Source organism: Lissotriton vulgaris, chromosome 10, assembly GCF_964263255.1.
Source record: "Lissotriton vulgaris chromosome 10, aLisVul1.2, whole genome shotgun sequence".
Classification (NCBI taxonomy): domain Eukaryota; kingdom Metazoa; phylum Chordata; class Amphibia; order Caudata; family Salamandridae; genus Lissotriton; species Lissotriton vulgaris.
In genome coordinates, this window is record NC_141698.1 from 847573564 (window position 1) to 847599959 (window position 26396).

At 39.3% G+C, this 26396-nt stretch overlaps 1 protein-coding gene across 2 annotated transcripts in view; it reads right to left on the reverse strand.

Annotated features, from left to right (window-relative positions):
* The window catches only part of PTER (phosphotriesterase related), a 297314-nt gene that overhangs the window by 67542 nt on the left and 203376 nt on the right, over positions 1-26396 (reverse strand). For both annotated transcript variants that reach the window (XM_086941785.1, XM_086941786.1), the window contains exons 3-4: positions 22144-22409; positions 7092-7232 (exon numbers count right to left, since the gene is read on the reverse strand). In XM_086941785.1, the coding sequence (XP_086797911.1) occupies positions 7092-7232; positions 22144-22409 (407 nt within the window). The remainder of the gene's footprint in view (positions 1-7091; positions 7233-22143; positions 22410-26396) is intronic.

A 26396-nucleotide genomic window follows, 5' to 3' on the forward strand; every position in this document is an offset into this window, starting at 1 on the left:
CTACATTACTAACACAACCTACAGTATTACTTTCCTGTTTTGCCCTAAATTATATAAACACAAAATTAAATTGGCTTTTTTCGAAAACTTTTTAATAAATTAAAGTCGGGTCACCTTACCTTAGATGTCTTCTTTTTTCTTTTCTTCAATAATCCATTCCAAAACCATGCTAGATTTTTTTCCAATTTTTTAAACCACCAAATTAATTCCAATTCGAAAAAATCTTCTAAGCAAAAGTCATCCCAAAAAAATGATACACCATTCCAAATTCAAAACAATCGAAAAAGATTGATTTACAAAAAGCATTCCATTATAAAAAATCTTCTCCAATTCGAAAAAATTTGGAAGTCCCAAAAAATCCAAGTAACGCTCGATCATCATCCTCTTTTCAAAATCGGCAATCCTTCAAAAATCCTCTAAGTTTTGTAAAGTTCCATTTTAAAATACAACCATAAAAAGTAACAAATATATCTTCCACGATCCCCCCCAAAAAACATCGAAAATCGATCTATTTTCTCCTTTTTAAATCCAATGTTCGTAAATGGATCTTCTACCATCTCCGATGTTTTCACAACAAAATAAAGTTCCAATTTTTCATCCATAAACATTTGTTTGAATTGTAATTTAAACAGTAAATACAAACATAACATCCTTTATTAGAACTTAAATATACACTTGACCCGACGTGGGCATATAGTAACAATAGGATCGGGGACTTGCTAAAAACATACAAACTAAACATTACTTTTACATATCTGAACCTCCCTTACCTCTCCTTGCAATAAATAACACTCACACCATGGTTAACTATTAAAAAAAAGTTTTAAAAGTTTCCTACCTGAGCGCAGGTCTCCTTGCTTCTGCTCTCTCCTGCGACGCTCCTCAATATGGCTGCCTAAGTGAATGACGTCCTCGCGTATATGTCATCTAAAGCTAACAAAAAAGAAAAAGGACAAATAATTTTCTTTTTTCTTTTATTACTAATGTATGTTCAAAATTCATTTTTTAAAATAAATAAATCATTAAAAATATGTTTAATAAATTTAGAAAAATGTATAAAAAAGTTTCCAAGTAATAAATAAAGTTTATTTGAAATTGATATTTAAAAATCTGTCTCGAATATCTAATATATATTTATCAATATTTATTTTACAATGTTCTACTTTTTTTAAATAAATCTATTTCATTATTAAATACTATTCTTACCTTTAGAATGCTCCCTTTAGCTTCTGTTTCTTCAGGCGTTACTCTCCAACTAGCTTCCTATTTGTAAGACGCGACAGTCAGCTACACACCTATTGAAATAAAGGAAGGACTTTACTTTCTATTGAAATCAATGTAAAAGTGTGGGAAATGTATTTAAAAGTAATAGTTTAAAATATATTTCTAACACATTCATTATTTTTATTTATAAACTTTACAGATACATTTATATTAATTATAAAACAAAATTTTACATTTAAAAAAAATTCTTTATTTAAAAAAATAACAGAATTCTTTTTAACATTCAATCTCTTGTGGTTATTATTTTAGAATGTATAGCTAATCTTAAAAAAGTGATGGCTTGAGTAGGGGTTACAATTACTGTTCTAACTCCATAGGGGTTTAAAAGTAGAGTAAGTGTTGGATAGTGTAGAAGTAATAATTACTATTCTAACTCCAGGGGGGTGTAAAAGTAGGGTAAGTGTTGGATAGTGTAGGAGTAATAATTACTATTCTAACTCCAGGGGGTGCAAAAGTAGGGTAAGTGTTGGATAGTGTAGGAGTTATAATAACAATTCTAACTCCAGGACGGTGTAAAAGTAGAGTAAGTGTTGGATAGTGTAGGAGCAATAATTACTATTCTAACTCCATGGGGGTGTAAAAGAAGAGTAAGTGTTGGATAGTGTAGGAGTAATAATTACTATTCGAACTCCATGGGGGTGTAAAAGTAGAGTAAGTGTTGGATAGTGTAGAAGTAATAATTACTATTCTAACTCCAGGAGGGTGTATAAGTAGGGTGAGTGTTGAATAGTGTAGAAGTAATAACTGCTATTCTAACTCCAGTGGGGTGTAAAAGTAGGGTACATTTTGGATAGTGTAGGAGTAATAATTACTATTCTAACTCCAGGGGGGTGTAAAAGTAGGGTAAGTGTTGGATATTGTAGGAGTAATAATTACTATTCTAACTCCATGGGGTGTAAATGCTGAGTAAGTGTTGGATAGTGTAGGAGTAAAAATTACTATTCTAACTGCTTGAGGGTGTAAAAGTAGGGTAAGTGTTGGATAGTGTTGGACTAATAATTACTATTCTAACTCCATGGTGGTGTAAAAGTAGAGTAAGTGTAGGAGTAATAATTACTATTCTAACTCCAGGAGGGTGTAAAAGTAGGGTAAGTGTTGGATCGTGTAGGATTAATAATTACTATTCTAACTCCAGGAGGGTGTAAACGTAGAGTAAGTGTTGGATGGAGTAGGAGTAATAATTACTATTCTAACTCCAGGAGGGTGTAAAAATAGGGTATGTTTTGGATAATGTAGGAGTAATATGTACTATTCTAACTCCAAGAGGGTGTAAAAGTAGGGTAAGTATTGGATAGTGTAGGAGTAATAATTACTATTCTAACTCCAGGGGGTGTAAAAGTAGGGTAAATGTTGTATAGTAAAGGGGGTTAAAATTACTATTGTAACTCAACGGGGAGTAAAATACAAAACAAAACAAAATAATACTTACACAAATACTTACGTTGTAATCACTTGTGTTGTAATAATATCTGCTTTGTAATGGCATACGTTGTAAATGCATGTGTTGTAATGGATCATGCGTTGTAAAAGTTGCGTTGAAATGGTACTGCGTTGTAAAAGTTGCGTTGTAATGGATGTTTTCCAATGAAAAGCAATAACAGCTTTGTGTTGAGCAGAAGCAGAGCAAACACAGACGACGCAGTGGCATAGAAAAGAAAGTCGGCAGAGTAAACCACCGATGACAAGAAACAAACAAGGTACATCTACAAAGAACCTTGAGAGAAAGAGAAATTACAAGAGTCCTTTGCACCCGCCCGTGCATAATGGGATCTAGCACAAAGAGGAAGAAAGAAATAAAGAAAGAAAGAAAGAAAGAAAGAAAGAAAGAAAGAAAGAAAGAAAGAAAGAAAGAAAGAAAGAAATAAAGAAAGAAAGAAAGAAAGAAAGAAAGAAAGAAAGAAAGAAAGAAAGAAAGGACCCGCAAGGGTCTCAAGGCGCTTGTACGAATACCGCTGTGGAACACATCCTGGCTTTCCCTGTGAGGCGTCCACTCCTGGGCACCCCCAAGGTGGAGGCCAGGCATCCTTAGCGTTGTGGGGGCCGTTGTGGAAATTAAGCAAGCTATTGCCCAGAGTTGCAGAGTGGGACTCCATGATTGGAATAGGCACCGAGGCGAGAATTATCAGGTCCGTGGAATTTTGAGCCCAAGACCCGCCGAGGTGGGGAATTGAACCCTGGTCCCGGGCCTGACCTCTGCATCAGGGTCTGCCGCTCTAACCATTGAGCCACATGTAAAAAAAAAACAGGTGACCAGACCCAGTACAAACTTAGTACAGGGAAAAAGAGGAACAGGCGGTATAGCAATCAGGGAGTATGATTTTGCTCCACAAAGACTATCCCGAAAACAGTGTGAAGTTGTGTCAGTTTGAGGGCCAAACAGATGTTGTCCTTTGAAAGGAGTGGTAACCAAGGAGAATAGCCTCTGAAAAACCAGAGGTGTGTAGCCAGGCACACTGGGGAAGAGCTACTGAAACACCCATGGCTCGCCTAACCGAATCTGTGGTCTTCATGCCACTGCGAATCAGCAATTTAGCCACATGATGGTCATCCTGGAGCAGCTGAGTAAGAGTGTTCAGGGACGGAGGGGAGAAGGCGCAAGAATGAATCCCATAACACTTGAGAAAAACAGCCTAGAACACAAGCAGTATTAAGGGACCGCAAAGCGGAACTGGTGGCAGAAAAGGTATATCGACCAAGAGCATCAAGACTTTTAGAGTACCTGTCTGGAGTGACATCAGGCAAGGTGCGAATCTCAGGGGAGGCTGAACCACAAAGCTGTGTGGATTAGGATGTCAGAAGAGGCAGATTGAGTCTCCAGGGGCAGGGCGGTGCCTATGTTCTATAGAGCAGTCCACGGACACCAATGAAACAGGGTTAGCCCAAGAGCCCAACATAATATCAAAGAGGGTTTCACTGAAGGGGAGCACAGTCTCAGCCCCCATCTGGCCCTGATGAAGTATTCCAATTAGAGGATGAATCGCCACCTCTACAGAAGGAAGCTGCAGCTCCAGAACCAGAGCAAGGCTCTGCATGAGCTCAGCAAAAGTAGAGCTAGCCTCAGTAGTGCATGCTAAGAGAAGAAAACAAGTCTGAGGAAGGGGAAGAGTCAAGGCCACTAGCCTCTCCAATGTCAGACACCCAATGAAACTTCGGAGGAGGCGAAGTAGTGTCACCAATGTCATCGCAGACATCACCAAAATACATGTCTCCCGAGGGAAAAAAGCAGGGGGCTCCTCTGAAGGCGGTGGAAGGTAGCCCGAAAAGAACTGTTCTGCTGATGCCGCACCCAATGAAGAGGCAACACTTCAGCATCAGGGAGGAAAGCCAAAGTAGTGGTGATTGATGTTTGAAAACATGGTTCTTCTCTCACTAACCAGCTGTTGCTCCCCAGGTCACCAGTACTCAGCGCCAGAACACCTCAGGGTAGCAGTACGCTTAACAAGTACAAATAACATAAAATTGAAGCCATCAACATCAGAGCCGGTGGATCCAGCACTGACAACACAGATGGGAACTCCTAAGGGCTGTGTACCGGAGCTGATACGGATTCGGTCACAGAACCAGAGGGCCTCACTGATGCCAAGGGAGGTCTCTCCAGCATAAAGTTAGTAAAGGCTCATTTGGCCTCCTTGGGGCAGAGAGGTGCACCAGAAGGAGGCATAGAACCAAAAATATCATGAAGGGAGAGATGATATCCCCTCATGTGATCCAGAGTAGCCTCAGTGCCGGCAAATACTGGAAGACAAAGGGTATGCTCCCTCTGTCTCCAAAATCGGAAAAATTGGTTGTGTGTCAGAGACACTACGCAGGTGCGGCAAATTCGGAAATGACCGCGACTTCGACTGCATATGGCTTGACTTATTAGTCAACAGTGAAGATGAAGGACTTAGGGAGTAGGCCCTTGAGCGGTCCTTGGATGGGAGAAGAAGACCGCAACCAACAAGGTAACTATTCGACCACTGCGTCGCCAAAAGTGCCATGCCACGATCCTGCAATGCTGGCGACTGAAGCTAAAGACATGAATCGCAGCCTTCGGAGTCACGGTGCACACCCAGACACTACGTGCAAACAGAATGATGGTGCAGGGCTGACATCATCATCCACTGCAGATAATCAGAAAAAAGCATACGGTGTCATTGACAAACGTCGAGAATGGGCAGAAGTACTCCTGTCCGGATCTGGCAGAAGCACGGAAAGAAAGAAACTGACATCAGCTCATCAAGAGAGGGCTTATATGGACTCTGTTGATGCCAAATCCAGTGGACGACATTGTTACGGAGTCACTGGATGCCCTCTACTGATTCGCAGAGGTACTGCTGTAGAAAGTTTTCCATATTCAGTCTGGTGCCTGGGGATAACTCAAAAGTAAGGAATCTGCAGCTAAATGTCTCTATTAGATCTGCATTTCTGCAACTCATATGTTTTGCTCTGGAAACTAGTAGGACCTGGTTGTACTGAGCTCTTGTTTGGTTTTCTGGTCATTGCTCTACTAGCGCTGGGAAACCACTGTGGGGCAGCCATGCGCTCTCTAAATTCCATTTGAGTGATTGATTTTCTGTTCTTGAGTGACCTACCAAATCTTGGAACTTGAAAGCTTTAGCGCGTAAGGATGAGGTTGTTGTTTTCATACATCTCAGGGTAAGGTGAAGATACGCCAGCATGAGATTGAGCCTGAGAATAAGATTGATAAGAAAAATAATCTAAATTCAAACTAGGGTCATGTATATATAAGCATTTCAACGTTTAAAGTAAATATGGTACTCTTTCACGAATGCTCTCCTTTTCATAACCCTCCCTGCCTCAAAGGTCTCCAAGAGATGCACTTCGGAGGTCTAATCTCCCGGGCAATTACTGATACCATAACTCTTGAATGCCAGGTTCTAACACGTTTGATTTTCTGTTACCTACCTTTTTTACTGCTTTGAATATTTATATTTTAGCATATCATCTAAACCATTATTGGACACCTTAAGACATGAATACATTTTTCATAAACCACATTTAAAAAAAAATCAACCATTGAGATTCAATGTGATTGTGTGGATCGTACTTATCGATGGACATTTAAATGGGAACTGTTTGAATCTGGATTTAATATTAAAGTACCATGGGCAGAATAGGAAAGGAAGCATCTTTAATGGGTACCCTCATACGTGACACTATATGATACGCATGCATTTACTGAATCATTATCATCTACTGTGAATTAACGAATGATGATTGTCCACTTGGGCTTAATGCATAATATATTTGACCAATAAAGCAAAGATTAATAACCTATTCGAGCTTTACCACATAACTATGAATCAAATCACAGGCTGCTTAATATGTTTACAACATATTCATTTTCTAATTTAACAAGGTTCTGTGCCTTGACGAGATATATACCTTCAAGTTACGACAATGTGAAGTTAAGAATAGTACATATATACTTACCTATATGTATTTACACTCATGATATTTTGGTGGTCCATATTTAGGCAACGATACTTTGCCACCTCAATATTTCACGTTTTTTTCTGATATACAACCAAAACAGACTGAAAACCTGATGTAGTGCAACGTTCAGTAACGTAAAAGCAGCATACATCATTATAGTTTAACTTTCCTAAAACATATACACTTAACCTGTGATAGACTTCTTTTACAAAATAAAATGTTTTGTCTCACGCCTTCTTTCATCAAACAGAAATGTCCAACACAATGGTTTTGAAAGTATGCCTGCATGTATATTTTGATGTTTGAATAGACAAAGGGGCAGAGTATATTGGCACATGTTTTTCTATAAAATAAGACACTAACAGTACCTGTTGATTCTTTCATTGTCTGATGGCATATCCACTTTAGGGTTGAATTGGTAATTAAGTAGTTCCGTACCAAAGAGGTCATACTCCAGGTAACATCCAAGTTTAGCAAATTCAAGTAGCTTCTGCTCATCAAATATTGTTCTAAAAGGATAAACAACAAATTAGACATTTAAAATCTCAATCTTGAAGTAGACTTTACTTTATTGCTCATCAGTGTGGCAGAGTTGTTACATGTGGCACAATGATGGAAGAAAACTTGCTCCATTGTGCGCCTTTCGTGAGGATATTTCCAGCAAAGTATGTTTCTGTCACTGGAGGTGCTACCTTGAGGAAAAAACTAAGGGCCATTTTTTTTTAACATTACTCTGGTAGATAATGAAATTCCCATTAACATATATTGGCCTGAGGAATGTGCTCTTAAATTGGGGGTACAATGTCTTCATCAGGAGCATGAAGATCTACACAAATTCAGCAATACAATATAATGGCCTCGTTGTAGGGCCCCCTAACATGTGGAGTCTTTTTCCTTGAATGTTATGGACACTCTGTACTCAACTGTGAAAGACAGGCTTAATTTTCACAGTGGTATTTCATTCTGGCATTACTATCAACCATAGTTTTGACCTGGTCATTTTAGATGTATGGCCTAGTTCAATCCAAATGTTCAAACCAGCACCATAATTCAGGTGTCAAGAACTAGAAAGCTGCCACAGGACATGATTGTGCCATAGCAGCCAGCACATCATGCTTTTAAAATAGGCTCCCTAGCCAGTGGTTCACCTGGAAATGCCAGAGTGACGGAATGGGCAGTGTGGCCCTGTCAGATTGGGTGTCCATTGTGCCTGGATTTCTGGAGGCATTGCCAGATGGACACAATAGTGGAGCATCATGAGCTGCTTATGAGAATCTGACTATTTTCAGTCACACTCCTATACATTTGTGAGGTATTCCACAATTGAAGGAAAGATTGGTGTAGCAACCCGCTTTTCTGGATGGTCACCCCAGATTTGTAGCGTTTTCTGCCCCCTATTTGTGCTGGTTTTTTAACTCTGTGTACTTTAACCCTGCTAAGCAAGAGGATAGTGTATGTGCTTCCCCCTTTAAACATGGTTAACATGGTATATCCCTGAATGATATATTTAAATACCACCTGTTTACTGCAGCAACTACCGTTGCCATCCACAGGGTCACCATGTAAAGCATGGCTTTTGACCTACCATGTGTACAATTACTGTAGCGGCTAACAAAGCTGCAGTCAAACCAACTCTTTTTGACAGGTGGAAACCTCTGCTTTTTTCAATATTGATATGTCACCACTAACTACACCTTGTCAAGCACAAGAAGGAATTCCTGATATCTGACTCATTGTACTATCTTGGTAAACTTTTATAATGTTGTTCAAAAATTAGGCAGTGAACTCAACGCATTTATTAATGCCAGTGGAAAAGAGACTATGATAATTTGTGGGGGCGATTTTAATTGTGCAATATGTCCTCACGAAGATAGCAGGATTTGTGGTAACACTGATGAAGAGGGCACATGTTGTACAAACTTTTGTCACACAGTGATGGGGGATCGGCTTAACGAGTTGAGTGTGAGCACTGAGCTTCGCTTTGTGAATGATCTAGTGATTAGACCTTTTCCTATTCCCTCGACATTCAATGGTAGAGGTCTATCGACAACAATAGATTGTATATTGGTCTCACTTAACCACACTCACAGGTTGCGTTCTTTTAAGGTGGGTGACAACCTCATGAGTGACCACTTCCCGTTAAGCCTAGAGGTCAATTTGCCATCACGTAGACTCGCCAGAGTAGATAATGTTGTAGAAATGGCAGTAACACTCAATAGAACCAATGGTTACTACTTGCGGTGGTCAAAGGTCGACCCTGAAGCTGTCACAACACAATTAGTAACAAAATGTAAAATAGCCATTGAAAATTTTCTGAGTGAATCAGCCCCACGTGATAGTATTTTACTGTCTTTCCAGCAAATTGCGGCTGGGGTCAGAGATTTACTATTTGTGCAAATGAGTAACATGGCTAAAAACAGGGATGGTTTACCACAAAATGCACATGCGCACTCACTAATCTAAAACAGAAGCTGCACAAGCAACCTAGAAACCTTATCAAGGTCAGACAGGCAAGATTAGAGTATAGATTGGCCCTCAAGGAAAGAAGATGTGCCCAGAAAAGGGAAGCATGGGAATCCCTTCACAGTGCAGCACAACTGAAAGATAGTGCCGCCTTCTGGAGAGCTGTAAAAACACCATTTTTACAATCTACAGGTGGCCCCCATAATAGACATTGCCATATCAAAGGAGCTATGGATTAAACACTTTTCAACAGTGTATAATGGGCAGATGAATCCACACCTCCAAGTTAGTGATACACCAGGGTAACGTACTGACTATGCAGATTTACAGTTCACCTTGGAGGAAGTGGCAAGAGCCCTGTCAGCGAGCAAGAGCGGACAGGTGCCTGGACCTGACGGAGTACCTGTAGATCTCGTCAAGTCAAATACCTTGCTCTGGTGCCCTATTATAACTCAGGTGATTAATGACAGCTGCTCGGTCCCATTGCCCAAAGCTTGGGTGGAATCTATTATAGTTCCAGTCTTTAAAAAAGGGGACCGAGATGATCCAGGGTGCTACAGGCCGATCTCTTTAATAGACGCTATGGTTAAGGTTGTGGGATGAGTTATTCTGGAATGTCTGTAAGCCTGGGCTTAAGAAAACTCAGTCCTTTCAGATATACAATATGGATCTAGAGAAGGCCTGGGGACTATTAAGCAGAGCTTGAACCTGTCCTTATTGGTTGGCAAATACACGCGAGTCAAGAAAGGTCGTTTGTTGACCTTACTGCGGCCTTTGACTCAGTATGACATGACAGGCTGTGGGAGATTCTTGGAGCTGTAGGGATTGATCCCCACATTATACTTTTTCTAAGGCACCTGTATAAAGATGCATCGGTGAGTGTGCGCTTTGGATTGGCTGGCGAGCTCACACCTGCTTTTCCTGTTAAGAAGGGGGTATGACAAGGTTGTGTGCTGGCCCCCTTTCTTTTTAATCTCTACACTAAGGGTATAGGCCAAGCCCTTCTCAGGAATAATCAAGATTTCCCTTCTGTGAATTGTCGTCCCATACCTGTACTCCTTTATGCGGATGACACAGTTTTAATGTCTAGAACCCAAATAGGTCTTCAGAAGGTTTTAGATAGTTTTACTATCTTTATGAAAGACCTCGGTCTTACCACTAATATCTCTAGGACTTTTACTATGCGTTGTGGCCGTGGGGTTCAAAGAATGAAAACCATGTTCATGGATGGACAAAAACTAGCTCAGACAAAATGTTTTTCCTACCTAGGCATCCTATTTAATCAAGGGGACTCGTGGGCACAGGCTATCCTTGCAAAAAAAACTGGCATTCATTAAGACTACAGCCACCTTGGTGTCATTTTCAAGAATGCTAGGCAGGAAACCCCCAGGTGAGCTTACTCAAATTTATAAGGCCAAGTGCACCGATAATGCAATGTATAGGGCGGGAGTACAGGGTTTTGCTAGTACCCTTCCAATACAAATTGTTGAAAATTCTTTCCTATGATACATATTATCTGTGCCACCTAGCACACCTTCATGTGCCTGTCATGAAGAGTTAGGCCTTTCTTATATCTCAGACCTTATTAAGTTAGAACCAGTTCTCATATGGTATAGGATCTGGTCAAAGGATCAGCCAAAGTTAAATAGGGGGAAATCATACAGGATTGCCTCAAGCTGGAAGGGGTCTTAAAGATACCATGGATAAAGTATATCTGTGATTTTACGAAGGACATTGGGCACCCAGAATACTTCACCAACCCTACTGCTTTACAGATGAGTTCCAGAAAGGCTCTAAAAAAATGAGTGTCTTGAAGTATTGGGTATAGTAAGAATGTCAGTAGAAATTTTAACACCCAGTGTAAGGCAATATCCGTTAAATGTAACTGTATACTCACATGGAACCTTACCTCACATTTGTACCAGGTAGGTTTGATAGACAGCTATTGACCTGGTTCAGACTGAATATTGTTCATAGACTCCTAACCCTTCAAAAAACGAATGACTAGTCACAGGATCTGCCCCTCTGTCCGTTTGACAATCATTCTACCCAGTCCACAATTCATTTAGTGTTATTTTGTACATTTTATGCTGGGTTGAAGAAAGCATGGATCTTACAGTTTTTAAAACTACAGGGATTGTGGCAATGCCGCCCCGTATTAATTAGACTTCAGATGTTGGAGGACGAAGAAACTGTCTAGTGCTTAGCCATGTTCTTTAAGAAGGTACTCCTCCAAAGGAAGACTATATATAAAATGACTTTACTGCCGTTGCTTTCATTAACATCTGATACTTTCACATCGCTATATGATTATTGTTTTTAAATTGTGTATAATATTGTGATAATGTATCTTTTTTCTTTTATGTGCTTTTATGATTGTTAAAAAAATCAGTCAAATAAAGCTTTCCTTGACCTTGAGTGCCTGATATTTAAAAGTGGAACATGTGTAAAATACAGTTGGCTGTATGACTAGACGACAAAAGATTTTTCAGCAGCACAGCGGGAGCTGGAGCCTAGAAAATGTCAAAGTACAAATTATAAAATGTAATCTTTAACTTTCACCAGGAAACAGTTAAAAGTCTAATTCATTGATGTTAGCTTTTCAATAAATATCTAGGAAAAGTATCCTTCAAAAAGTAAATTTTTCTCTGCCGGAATCTCCTTGAGGTTAATTTGAATTAGCTTGCAAGCTACTGCCCAGCAAATGCTTGACCTCAATGAGGAGTAAAAACTGCTCAGAGAGCAAAACAATGGATTAGGGTTGGTGGCAAGATGGACTGGGTTTGGATCATTTGATTCCTAACAAAACAGAAAAGACAGCTAAGCTGACCCAAGAACGATATTAACTTGAAAGGATCAGGGGTGAGGCCTGCCCATTCATAGTTTAAATTACAGAGAGACATGAAGAAGGGAAATATTATTCCCCAAGGCCCACACGAGCCAAGTTAAATACAAACACAGTAGAATGGAAGAAATCCCCAGATCCGGTTTAGAGTGAACATGGGGAATAGGATTGATTTATTCCTTGGCCACATCTCTTGGTGGATAAAAGAGCTCAAAGGTCAAAGGGGTTTCTCAAGTTGGAATTTAGTAGTGAGAGGCACTGTGAGATTGCAGTAGGCCAAACAGAAACTGCTTAAAATGGGTTGGGTTGCTAATTGGAAATTTACCCTATTGGGAGGGGGACAAAATCATAAAACTTGCTTTGAAGTGCTATGGTTGCAAGAATATTGCAGCAAGGAGCTACAGGAGAATACTTCAGATTAAGATTGGGGACAAGCAACCTGTGATAACAAGAACATTTTGATGGAATGGGAGGTATCCTCAACTCCTCCCGAATTGATGGCCGTCAGACAAAGCACCAAATATTCACTTAGCCAGGAGAAGAAAACAGAGGTGGAAATGGTTGGAAAACAATAGGTTGATGCGTCATACCCAGAACACATTGAGAAAGATGACTCGTACCAGAATGAGAACCATATAATAAGTACATCAAATGAGGCTTCCCACTTAGAACAGAGTTTCCCTGTAATCACAGCTGCTAGATTTCAATTTAAACAAAAAGAAGTTCAAAACAGACTTAATGATAAAGCAAGCAACTATACTTCGATAGTTAGCTCTGACCACCTCTCTTTTTTTTAGTACAGAGACAAGACAAATTCTGCTGAACTTAATCGGCCAAATCTCTCTTGCCTAACTAAATCCAATCAAAGGCACAGAATGGGGAAGTAAGCTTTTCAAATCGAGAGAGGATAACAAGTCACTTAAATAGAAGTAAAAGGAGCAACTTTCAGTTGATCAAATTCCAGGAAAGTTTTGTTACCCATCACAGATAATAAAGTGGCCAGGTACCCTTACACTATACATCATATATTCTCCAAGAGAAGTCCAAGTACCAGCCTTAACATCAATAAACTTACTCCATTGTCACAAGTGATCTAGCAGAATCTAGTAATGAATACAGCATGTCATAGGGTCCTAAGAAACAGGAAGGGATTACAAAAGTGGCATAAGACCGAGAAGATAAGTTCTAAAATGTTAGAAGAAAGTCAGATACATACTGAAACTTCTGCTAAGAAGTAGCTGAAATTAATATTGAAGGAGGTCAGGTAGATTAAAACCCCCTAAAAGATACATAATGAGCAATTTAAATACTTAAATAGAAAGGAGGGTGAATTACCCCAAAAAGTGGAAATGATAGTATAAGATATTATTCAGACATACGAACCAGTGGAGAAATTAGAAACTGATATGTAAAAGATATTCAAGAAGGAACTGAACAGTATGAAACAAACCGTGTGCATAGGTGAGTAGATGGCAGATAGATCTCGTCTGAAAAACCTTCTGATCATTGGAGCACCCAAAGGTTCTGAGAATCAAGCCAAGGGGAGTTTCCTTCATTAATACAAATACACAACTGCTAAGAGCAAAATATTAGAGGAAGATAGGGACAATTATCAGAAGCTACTGCCAATCTCTAGGGTACATTGTATCTATCCCTTTCTTTCCACCAAAAACAGAGGTTCCTTCAAGAGCTATAACAGTGTTCTTTCAAAACTAGTAAACTAACTAGCTGTTGGGGATAGACCAGAAACACTACCTCCCTGAATGCTTCCAAGTGCATTGAGTATGAACCAAGAAGAGAAGGAACTGGCCTGATATTTAATATTGGTGATTATCAGGATCTCTTGCCTAAAAGTGTCTGAAAGGGAAGGTGAGGGGTGGGCTAAGGGACTGGTGACAAAAAATAACACTGCCAGGAGAAAAATATATATCAGTTTAAGAATAATAAAGAATGCTCAAGGTTGTGACTATTAACATGAATGGATTAAACAATGTTTGTAAGGTAAGCTCTCTATTAAGCACAGATCATATTAATTCATGAAACACAAGCTTCCAAAATAACCGTAGTTATTTTGTTCTAGGGATGGTTAAGTATAGTTGGATTCAGGAAATTATATTTGCTAGTGCCACTGCATGTCATAGAGGAACAGCCATATTCATGCAAGGGCTACAGAATGGTTGTATAATTAGGTTGAAGACTCATCCTCAAGGTCAAAAGGCAAAGGTACATTTAAATTGACTCAGTCATTCATGCATAATAGTTTTGTATTATGGTCCCACCATGAATGATCTTCAGGGGGACCCTTGGCCATAGGGACTCTTCAAATATATGGTAATGAGATAGTAAAGTAGGAAAAGATAGTAGAGAAAATGTTTGCTTGAATTAAACCAAACATATTAACTGATAGACATCGGGAGAGCACTGTACCCTTATGCTTGGCAATATACTTATAAAAGGCCATGGTTCGCTATCTCTGTAAGGTGAATTGTTTTGTGATATAAAATGTAGTAACACAAAGAGCTACATTTCTTCCTGTTATATTTGTAGATCATTGTATAGTTGAATTCATGAAAGAATGGGAAAGCATCATCCAAATGACTGCCAGACAGTCATTGTGATGCAGTGGCATTCTTTTAGAAAGTAGTAAGAATTGATGGACAGGATAAGTTTAGGTCAATTTTTCATGTGGCAAGCAATTTTAATGCTGGTAGGCAGACAACTAAGCAATTATGTTTAATCCAAAATATGGTGCAGCCATTATAAGCAGCAATGCACCTGGCAGGGAAAATAAAACCTGAAGGCATTTTTGTGCATTTTTAAACAATTTCGCAAATTACCACGAGGTTGAACTTCGTGGTAATTTGCACATTTTTTGGAAATGATGCATAGCATTTAAGAAATCGCAAAATTGTGATTTCTTAATTGCTATCGCAATTTTAGAATTCGCAAAAAAAGTTGCGATTTCTAAAATAGCATGATGCATCCCAAACATGCATCCCAAACAGCACTTTTGGAATCGCAAACGGGCGATTTTAAGGAATCGCACCGTTTGCGACTCCAAAAATGCTTGATGCATGTGGGCCTTTGTGTTCTTTTTAAACCAAAAAAAAACCCTAAACAATGAAGCTCATATGGTTTACTATACTTTTTAATACAGATCATAAGATCTTCATGGAAGTATTAGTTAATTTGTCAGTCAGTATGGATAGGGTAAATAGGGCCTGGTCAAACTGGTTTCATAACAGGACGACAGCCTGCAGCACACACGTTTTTAGCTGGAGGCAATTTCATACCTGTCGTAAAAAAATCAAACAGCCTTAAAGGTTTTCGCAGACACCAAAGAGACATTTGACCTGTCAAGTTGAAATTTCCCTTAGAAAATTTAAACTGAATGAATTCACCCACCAGTTCATCAAAGTTGTATTGTGTGCATATCAGTAGGAAAGGATTAAACAAAAAAATAACTGTATATTAAGCATCTGCTAACGGTCTGCTGAGGGACTAGCCAAGGATGTATCCAGTCTCCTTTATTATTTTCCTTCTATAGAGAACAATTTTCCTTTAAACTGAGGAATGATCTTGCCGTGAGCAGTTGTCTTTAAAGGGATATTAAAATTAGATGATAAGCTGATGCGCTACAGGGCACTGAAAATACTGATCAAACGTTTAAAATAATTCATCTGTACGAGCAGGTATCTGGGTATAAAATTAATTAAGGGAAAAGAATCAATACAATTTCTTTCAAAATGTGACCGCCCAGCTTAAAGGCACTGCAGTGAATAGGGCATATCTAGGTATTTACACAACTAATAATCTGAATAATTTATGTGAATTACATTATATCCTCCTTATCAGGAAGATATGGATTAAACTGCAAAGATGTTCTCAAAAGAGAAATTCATTGATAGGCTGAATGAACTTGATTAAAATGACAATACTATCTCAATGTTTGTTTCCAAAACATGTCATGTAATTAACAAAAAGATTCTTTGCAGAATGGAATACGATTGTAACTAAATTTATATCAGCTAGAAACAATTTTAGAATTGGCAGAAGTAAACAATGCTGCACTGGGTAAAGGGGCTACCCAATCTGGAGATATAATATAGTGAGCAGATACTTGTTTATCTGCAACACCTTATGATACCCGGTTCAGAACAATGGGCTAATAGCGTTCTGGAAGCAACAACTGGTCCAAAGAACTGAAATGAGTTTTCTGTTTAAATATGGCCACCTCAAATTCTTAAAAATAAATTAGACCTCAAATCCTTCATATTGACATACAATGTATATATTTGTTACGTAAGCACTGAAAATTGCCTTTTTGCTTGAGCTCACTCATTTCTGAGAGAACACAGAAATTAGAAAAGGTAATAAGACCTTGGAACTTTCCGGGGTCTCCCATTAAGTCTACCTAATGTATGAATTTTAAATAAAATCTATTTCTTAACTTAACCTGTTCCACGCTGATGACAGAACCGCTCCGTCACGAGCCTCAGGTGGGCTGTGCTGATGACGGAGCGGTTCCGTCATGGCCCGCTCGGCGCGCATGCGCGGCGCTGATTTCACGCCTGCGCGGCGGGTTTCATTAAGCGGGCGGGGCCGTGACGGAACCGCTCCGTCACAAGCACAGCCCACCCGAGGCTCGTGACGGAGCGGTTTCGTCACGAGTACGGGAGCACTGCACGGCCCCCCCTCCCCACTAGCGCTGCGGCGGAATAGCCGACACAGCTAAGGGGTTAAAGCACAGTTGAACAACCCACCTTAAGGTACTTTTGTATTAAATATTAACAAGTAAGGGATTGGCTAAGAGGTAATAAACTGAAATATACCTACATATGTAAAAGGAGAGGGATAAAAGGAATAAATGTCTAAATGCATGTACAATCGAGGTACAAAATAAAAAATTGAAAAATAGGCTCCGCTTTCTAAATTGAGACTAAATGGTTAGAGGCAGGAGTATCATTAAAGAAAGATGATTTAGCTCAATTCTATGAAAAAACATGCAAGGTAACAACAGGCTCAAACTATCGGCTTATATTATATTTTACAGTATTTAAGCTTTGTTGCACACCAGTCAAATTAAGAAATTGGTATTAGGTGCTGATGCAAAATGTCCTAGATGCAAAAAAATTGGTTCTTTGGAAAATCTGTTTGAGGGGTGGTAGAAGATACAAGGAATATGGGTTGCTGTTCAAAGCGTTCTAACTTTTCTATTCAGAGAGTACTAATAAGAAAGAAAACTGGTCTTACTGGCATGTATCCAATGTATAAGGGATAAGGGAAACCTAGAGACAATATAATCTAATATAATCGAATGCAACAGTCTACATTGCAACATTTGTGGTAAGCAGGTGGATCACCCAATAGCAGAAAGGCAACAATTCTCCCAGATTCTTGAATGATATATCACAACGAACCAATTAATGTGCTTGGAAAATATATCCTAAAAGAGGAACAGTTGCAATTCATAAATAAAAACTATGGGGACACTTTATGCAAAATATCATAAATTGGGGATAATTCTGATTATGCAGTCATAATTTAGGATTGAAAAACTGATCCAATGGTTTTTTTGGGTCTTTTTGCTGCTGCTTGATAAATCCAATATTGAGCCTTCCAAGAAGAACAGGTGGGGACAATTTATACTGTAATGCATGTACATGATTAATCATTACATTGATGTGAAGTATTGTTATATGGTTCCTACAAAGTTAGTAGGACTGTGTAATTAACAACAAAACTCCATAATATAGAGATTGAGTCTTCTTATATATCAGTAAACGTTGGTTTTTGGCTAGCTCACAGTATCATATATAAACCCATTTCAGAGTTATTGATGTTACTAATAACCTTGAACATGACCACTCTGATTACCAAGAAAATCGTGGAAACATATCTAACCCTTTTGTGTTTCATTTTTGCATGGCCAAAGTGTCACAAAGACATGGTACAACAAAGCATTTTCAAACATTTATTGAAAAGCTTTAATCTTGGAAAATAAAACATAATCTGTGGTTATTACAAAGAATCATTGTAATAAGCATTATTAGAAGGGTGGAAAACACAAACAATTCAACCATGGGAATTGTTCATAAAGTTACCTCGGTTACTCTTACCTATCACTAATATTCCAATGCTAAAGAGAACATGTTATGATATCCATCTGCCAGGTCTGTTGGAATGACATTACCCCATACCCTGGACCTATATTTCAGGAAGCGGCATTAGTGCACTAACGAACGCACCAGTCTAAGTGTGCAGACCTGCACACCTCTCTTGCACAGTTATCTTCCATTTAAGGATGAAAGTCGAAATAGGGCCACTGCATCTCAGTCACAGCTCACAGCAGTGTTCCATAATGACTCTAGCGGGAAGTGAACCTTTGACTGACTTCATCATGAGCACTGTTTAAACAATAATATGGCAAGCTTATCCCACTGTGACAGAGGTGCAGAGCACGTCTTCTCAGCTATGCGGCCCTTGAACTAAATGTGTAGATCACAGGCTGACAATGTCTATCAGAAATAAATGCATGCATGGCACATTCTTGCATTAGGGAAAACGTGCAAATCGGTGATCACCACTGGAAAATGAAAAACTAAGATGGAGACTAAATATAAGCTGCATATAGTATGTCCGATTCTCTTTTGGCATAATAAAAAATATATATATAAAAAAAATAGTAGTAACTTATTTTAATCTTGTGTATTTAGAGTCATAGCGCATGAACTGTGTGACTGAATGGCAGTTTCACATTACTCAGACAAAAACAAACCAGCAGGAATCATTCGATAACAAGGCGAATAATCTAGAGAAACAAAGCAGAATAGGCCAATTGCTACAACCATCCTTTTGGCCTATTGAAATAGGTCTTTGGTCACTTCTTGTTAATTCTGAACACAATTTATGGATCAAAACTGACAATTGCCTTCAGATTGATATTCAGGTGATTTCATTGATATTCGGCTGTACTAGTCAGCTAAGGAAACTTTGAAGGATAGTCTACCCTTTAGTCCAGCAAAGTGTAACATACAAGTGTCTGCACTGATTGCCAGCACATTAGACTTTGGTAATGTTCTGTATTCTGGGCTTTCTTCAGTTTTGTTAAAGGAACTGCAAGTAGTCCAATATAATATGGTTAGGTTAGCTACTATATCAGCAAATTTTCTGTTGCAAAATCTTGGTTCATGCATTATAATGTCTTTTTTTAGCTCCAGTGTCTCCTGAGGAATACTGTGCCCTGTTCATAGAGTGATCGTTGGTCATACCCCTTACATTTTTAAAAAACATCTTTACTATGCATTCCAGGTGTAAATCTTTGTGCTTGTTCTGAGAATTTGGTCTTGCTTTGGGTGTCCAAAGCTGGAGGAATGAGCTGGACTTTCTTGTGTTAGCTCCCAAGCTCTAGAATTTTCTAACTCCCCATTTGAGACAAATTTCTAATTTGTTTGCTTTGTGTACACTGCTGTTCTAAAATATCTGAGGTCTGTGAATGTTACACTCCTGATTCCTACGACCCAGTGACCCGAGGAGCGAGTTCTGCAATTATTCAAAAGTCAATAGAAAATCATCTCTATTGTCAAATGTGAACCTGAAAACCTTTCATGAATGATACCCTCCTAGGCATCTGTTAGACAGCACTGCTCCAAATCATTTTTCTCATTCCTTCCTCCAATAACTGGTAAAATATTTGTTGAGAAATTGGTGGGTCTTAGTTATCATTAACCCGTTTATCTAGCAAAAATTCTTACTTTTCTCAACTTTCTATAAAGTGGTACAAACTGTCCTACACTTTAAATAGGAACATATTATAGGGGGAGGCAGCCTCCTAGTAGGCCCAGCCGGGCTATTCTATGGAGTGAGATGTAGGAAGTATACGGCTTCTTAAGGTATGGAATTCTCTATTTTATTCCTTTAAAATCCAGTGAGGATTGCTTCCTTGTGTGAATGCCTTCCAGCGTGTAAAATTCTTCCAGCAAAGGCTGTATTGATTGCTAATTCTTTTAAGTACGGTCCCAAAGGATCCGAGGACATCAGAGAAAACCGGCGCAGAGGATCGCTCTGTCCCAGTTTGGCTTCATGATGTCATGGTAAATTTTCCGATTCGGTAAATATACAGAATCGCTAAATTTCAGGCCCCCTACATCTGGAAATACAAATACCCTTCGGTAATGGCCGAAATCGGCCGTTACCGACCGGTATTTGTCCACCTACATATGGCCCTTTATCCACTACTTTATAAAGTTGACAGCCTGTAAAACGAAAGTACTTATAAATGAATACAATTTATAAAGTATCTGGAAAAACTACAGTCGGTTTGGATACCTTGTTTCTCTTTCGTAATTTTGCATTTCATTTGCTCCTCCTGCAATGAATGAAATAATTGTAAAAAATATGAGATATATGAAGAAATATAGTGCACCCGAGTGAACCAATTGTGTATAATTTTGAAAAGGAAGACTGAACCTGCACCCTTCATCCCAGGCTAAAGTAATTCCAAGGGTCAATTGACTGGCCTTCTGTTTTGAGCTACAGGGACATAAGCCCCAGAAGCTTCCTGCCAATGCCTAGCTGAATGTCTGTCTGAACCTGCATCTGGACCTGCTTGAGCTCTGCTGGACGCCGCTGGAGTGAGATCCTGACTCCCAAGAGGTGACCATCAGGTCCTGAATTGTGACATCAGTTGTGCTCTCTCCTCCAGAAAAACGAGAAATCCTGAGTTTTTCGGCTCTTCACGATCATGAACTGGCTTGTTCGTGGCATGGTCTTTCAGAATCTGCGACCTACCAAAGTGAGGCTCTGGTGAACCCGAGTCTTTGCACCAAAACAACTGCAAGCGACACCCCGCAACGCAAGATCTGCACTTTGCGCTACAGCAGGAACAGATTGCGGTGACCACCAGCATGATGCTCCAACAACAACTTTCCACGACACCAGATAGGATCTTCGCAGCACAGCGAAGACCATCTGCGACTCCCGGCCTGCTATTCGTGCAGCATTAACGACCATCCATGACGCTCTCCCCACTCCATGAATGGGACTCATTGCACTGAACTTTTAAAGGTAACTCTTTCAGCTGGACTAACCTGGTTCCTGTATTCCCGGTCCTACTGATAAGTTTTTTGTATACTTGATCTCAAATAATTTATTACATTTTGCTCTATTTTTCTAAGCAGGTGCAGGATTTTTCTTGCCTGTGTTTTCATTTTAGTAGTGTTTGAAGTGCTGCATAAATACTGTACACATTGCCTCTAAATAGAGCCTGACTGCTTTTGTGCCAAGCTAGCCAAGGGGTAAGCACAGGTTAATATGGGGTTTGCTTGTGTTTCACCCTGATAGAAACTGTGGTTGTTGCTTAAGTAGGGTGTTCCACCACCCAACCAGTAACCCAATTTCCTGCAGCTTGTTACTGTAGTTTCAGTTTTGTAGGTACATTATTATTGTGTGGATGTGTTGTTGTTGCAACAGAGTTGTTTTAATGTTGGTGCAGGTGTGTTTTAGTTGTAGGGCTGCAGTGATACAATTATAAGGGTGGTGTTGTAATTGCATGGTTTACTATTGTAATATAGTTAAAGTGCAGTAATGGTCGTTGGAGGAGTTGTGCTTGCGGTAAAAAAGAGAAAAAAGTAAGGCTGGGTTGAGAGCAAGACCCTTCTGTGGATAAATACTCGTCCTGCAGTCTAATACCCACATGACAAAAACATTGCAAGATTACTTAGTTCTCTTGTGGCAATGGATGCTGTGTTACCCTGCTTCCTCATATTCATAGGTTTGGTCTGAGTGGCCCTTAAGCAATATTAATACCAAACCTAAGAACTTACATGTTCTGTTTAGGATTTCCTGGAATCACAGAATATTGCCAAAGATGTAATGCCTTTGCAAAAGCAAATAACCTTCTAATACAGAGTTGTTACACTAACTTCTACTATTAAAGTGGCATAACCAGTTACACAGAATGCAACTAATAGATAACGGACCAATCCAATATGCCTCACCAACTCTACACCAGGAATGAGAAAAAGGCCTGAGATGAGTTTCTTTGCAGGTTACTGACACTGTTTCCATTCAGACACAGTATTAAGATTATGCACAAGGAAAATAAGGTTTACCTGTCAAGATGAGACATTACTGTTTTGGAGATATCAGCGCCAGCTTCTTGGAGAATCTGGATAATCTGGAAGGGTGCTTCACTGTCCCGTCCTGGATGAACAATCACTGGACAGCCAAGCTGAATCTGCGCATGGGCAGTTGCATGAAGAACCTTCTTTTCGCTCTCTGTAATTGGCCAGGAGCAACCAATTTCTCCAATCACTCCACACTTGATATCGGTTCCATCCGCTCCGTGAACAACTTCATTTATTATCACCTCTGTAAGCTATAAAAAGTGGAATTCTTCAACAGATCTAAATATTGAAAATCAAAATTTGCAACAAAAACAAATCATGGAGAAACCATTATGAGCCATGTGTTTTAACACAACGCTAATCCTGCACCATAAATGCAGATTGCTGTGATAGCTGTACTTCCTGGACAGTCGTGCTATTAAGGGTTAGTTCCAGGGAAATGGGTAATAGTATTTGTGAATCGCTGGTTCTGCACTGATTCCACTATGTTTTCACTATTTTTTACGAGTGTCTCCCCAACACATTTCTCCTGTTGAACGTGTTTTCCTGCATTACTTAAAATCCCGATTCAAGCAGTTAAACCCATTTATTTACCTGTCGAATTGAAATCAGGAGTTACATCGTCATGGGGTTTCTAAAGTGATATCATTACATATTTAAAAGAATTGTGTTAGACATTAAGTATTTTATGTATCTTTTATTAATATTCACTGCTTAATAGTGTTTTTTTCCTGCAGTTATAAACAGCGCCTTTCAGAAATACAAAAATATCGTAGTCATATTACAGAAACCTTGTACTGAAAAAAGGGAGAGAAACAGGGCAAAGGGGAATTGGTTTTGCACCAGGAGAGCTGAGCTAAAATAATTTCTACTATATTTACACAATACATTTCCTTCATTTTTCCAATGTGAAAGATGAAGCTATGTTTGAAGCAAAATCAGTTTGTCCCATGTTTTATTACATTCCCAGGAAAAGGTTTTAGGTTAAGGTAGGAGTTGTTTGTATAGGGCAGCTTCACAAATTACTGGGCCTCTTGTTGCACTGTGTGGTATTGTAATTGCAGTTATATAGTGCTTTCTACCCCTGATGAGGTGTTGAATCACTTTTCCGGCAAGTAGCATGCTACTCCGGGACCCCTAAAGGATTAGTAATGACTTAGTACAGTGAAAATAGAAAGTAATTTGAGTGGTGGATATGTTAGTCAAATATTTGGATTTGGAAGGCTAGTGGAGAGATAGAAGAGGGAAAAAGGTTTGCATTTATGTATGTTATGTTATGTTATGTTAAATGAACTTTTTGAGCACAACTAACACCATTAGGATCCTTGGCGCTATACAGAGGGAGCAGGGAGGAAAGACAGAAAATAACAGCTAATTATAAGCCTCAGTGAAGAGGAACGTTTTAAGGGAGGATCTGAACCTGGAGTAAGGAGAGGACAACCTAAGAGATAGGGGTAAGGAATTCCAAAACGACGGGGCTAAAAATGAAAACCTGAGGCCACCGTGTTTCTTCCTCTTGAATCTAGGAACTGATAACAGGGCCATCTGAGATGACCGAAGGGTTCGAAGGGGGACATACGGGTGAAGCAAGGAGGAAATGAAAAGGGGGCTGTGACCTGTAAGAGATTTGGAAATGATGCAGCCAAGCTTGAATTTGCAGCGGGCAGATACCGGGAGCCAATGGAGACTTTTTAAGAGGGGGCGAACATGTTGATCTCTGGGTTGGTGGTAAATCAGGCGAGCAGCCTGATTTTGGATCAACTGGAGTCTCCTAAGTTGATAAGCAGGAATGCCTACGTATAATGCATTTGCGTAGTCAAGCCTAGACATGACTAACGCAAGCAGGGCCAGAATAAGGGCATCGGTGGTAAGTAGGCGAGAGATTTTGCGTATTTTCCTGAGTTGGAAGTGGCTTGAGGAAACTACGGCGCTTATCTGGGGCGTCATAGAGAGGTCGCTGCTTATGACTACTCCCAGGCTTTTGGCTGAGTTGACGGGGCAGGGGGGGCTGCCAAGGCTGGCAGGCCAGAAGGAAGAGTGCCAGGGATTGGAGGGTCCCCCGACAAGAACCAGCTCGGTCTTGTCGGGGTTGAGCTTCAGATGGTTTGAGCCCATCCAATCGCTGATGAAACAGAGGGTGTTTTGAAAGGTAGTGATAGATTCATCAGAGGAGTCGATGGTGAAAACCAGTTGAATGTCATATGTAGCGCCTGCTACTCCTGATAGGGTGTTGAAACCGCTTTTACTTCAAGTAGCACGCTACTCCGTAACCCATAAAGTATTAGTGGTGAATTAGTATAGTGAAATATGAAAGTAATTTGAGTGATGGATATGTTAGTCAGTAATTTGGATTATTGAGAAGGATAGTGGAAGGATGGAAGAAGAAAAGATTTAAAAATCTTTTTTTGGGGGAACTCAGTAGTCGGAGGAGGCTTAGGATGAGTAAAAGTGAGCTGGAGGGGGAAGAGTCAGAGGGAAAGGTTTAGAAAGGCTTGTTTTGGGGGATTGGAATAATAAAAGAGGTATGAGAAGATGCAAGGAGGGGTAGAGTAGGGAAGAGTCTAGAAAAGGTTACTTTGGGATCATAGTAGTGGTATGGTGAGGATATTGATAGAGGTGTAGGATGAGAAATAGAGTAGGGTAGGGCATTGGGAAGAGTAGTAGAAAGATGTTTGAGATGAGTGAGAGAGTTGAGGTAGAGGATATATTGAGAGCAGTATATGGTGAGAAAAAGGGTAGTGCATTGATTAAGCTGAATTAGAAGAAAAGTAATAAATATATAGATCTATAAGTACATGGAAGGTATATAGAAGCATAAAGGAAGGTAGTATATATAGATTAAAGATGCATTAAATAAACTCCGGCTTTCAAGTGTTGTTGTATTTAAAATACATTTTATGTACTTTTAACGGGTGTACCCCATATAGATGTGAGCAATAGGTCAACATGATCAGTGACGAGACTGTATATAATAACTGTGCTGTGTGTATATATTGTATATAGAGAATGAATATAAATTGATTAATTTAGGAATTCCAATGATGCATGATATGCTTATGATGAAATGCATTAATTTGTTTCGTCTGGTTTCATTGTCAAGGTTGAATCATGTGTTAAAAATTGCCATGACAACGGCGCCCGCCGACATTGACAAAGGAAGGATTGGCAAAACACATTTGTCCTTGATTTTTTAGCTAATAAATCTATAACAAGATTTCAATAATGAGAGTGCTGGTCCAATCTACTTTGTGTGGGGAGCGGGATATATATATAAGCAAAAACTCCGTCACTCCTGGCTTCGTTGCACAGACGGAGAGGGACCACTGGATTTGTGCATTAAAAGTATTTTATTGCGTGCTGCGGTCCTGCCGCGTTTCGGCTCGGGTGAGCCTTGATCACATGACACGGAGGTAAGCTTTTTTCTTGTTTTTAAAGTGACAGTGCATTGAAAAACTTTACACGTGGTATCATCATTGTACTAGACATAAAGGACATACTACCCATACATAAAGGGTTCAAATGGGGTTCCACCACAGCTAAAACCAGCTAAAACCAGGGATACTAGGCAAGTAAATATAATTGTAATTAATTACATAAAAACATTTGACAGTCATATCATGTAATCATTCATGGTCTGTATGTTTGTACATGTACCCAAGGTATGTAAAGAATGTTCGTTATCAATCATTATGAATTAATACATAATTTTTCTTCATAAACTGTGACTGTTGTTGTGTTCCTTCAGTCAGGGTGGCTATTTTATTTATGTTGTCTAGTTTGTTGTTGATCACCCCCTATGTATTAGTGCTCTATTAGTGTAAAAAAACAAGTGTGTTAAAAGTGATCAAAGTGCTCGTGCATTCCTGTATGTTACTCAAATACTTGCCAGACTTACTGTGTCTATGTGGAGTGTATGATGCCAATATACATTGTTTCCATATGAGAATATACTTCCGTTTGAGTTTTACATTGTCTCTCAATATCGATATCTTCTACCTTGGATCAATAGATTTTTTCTTTTTTCACATTTTGTTACAGTAAAATACCTTGTTGAGACCATAGGTTTCAGGGGCGTTAAAGTTAGTTGGACATTTCACTCGTACAAAACCATAGATATTCCCCTGTTATAGTTAGTTCAGCTAACTATAACTCGTGCGCCTGCAATGCACTGCTGATGATGTCACATATTATATTACTCATGGCATGGTCAGTGACATCACTGATGACATCTCAAATGA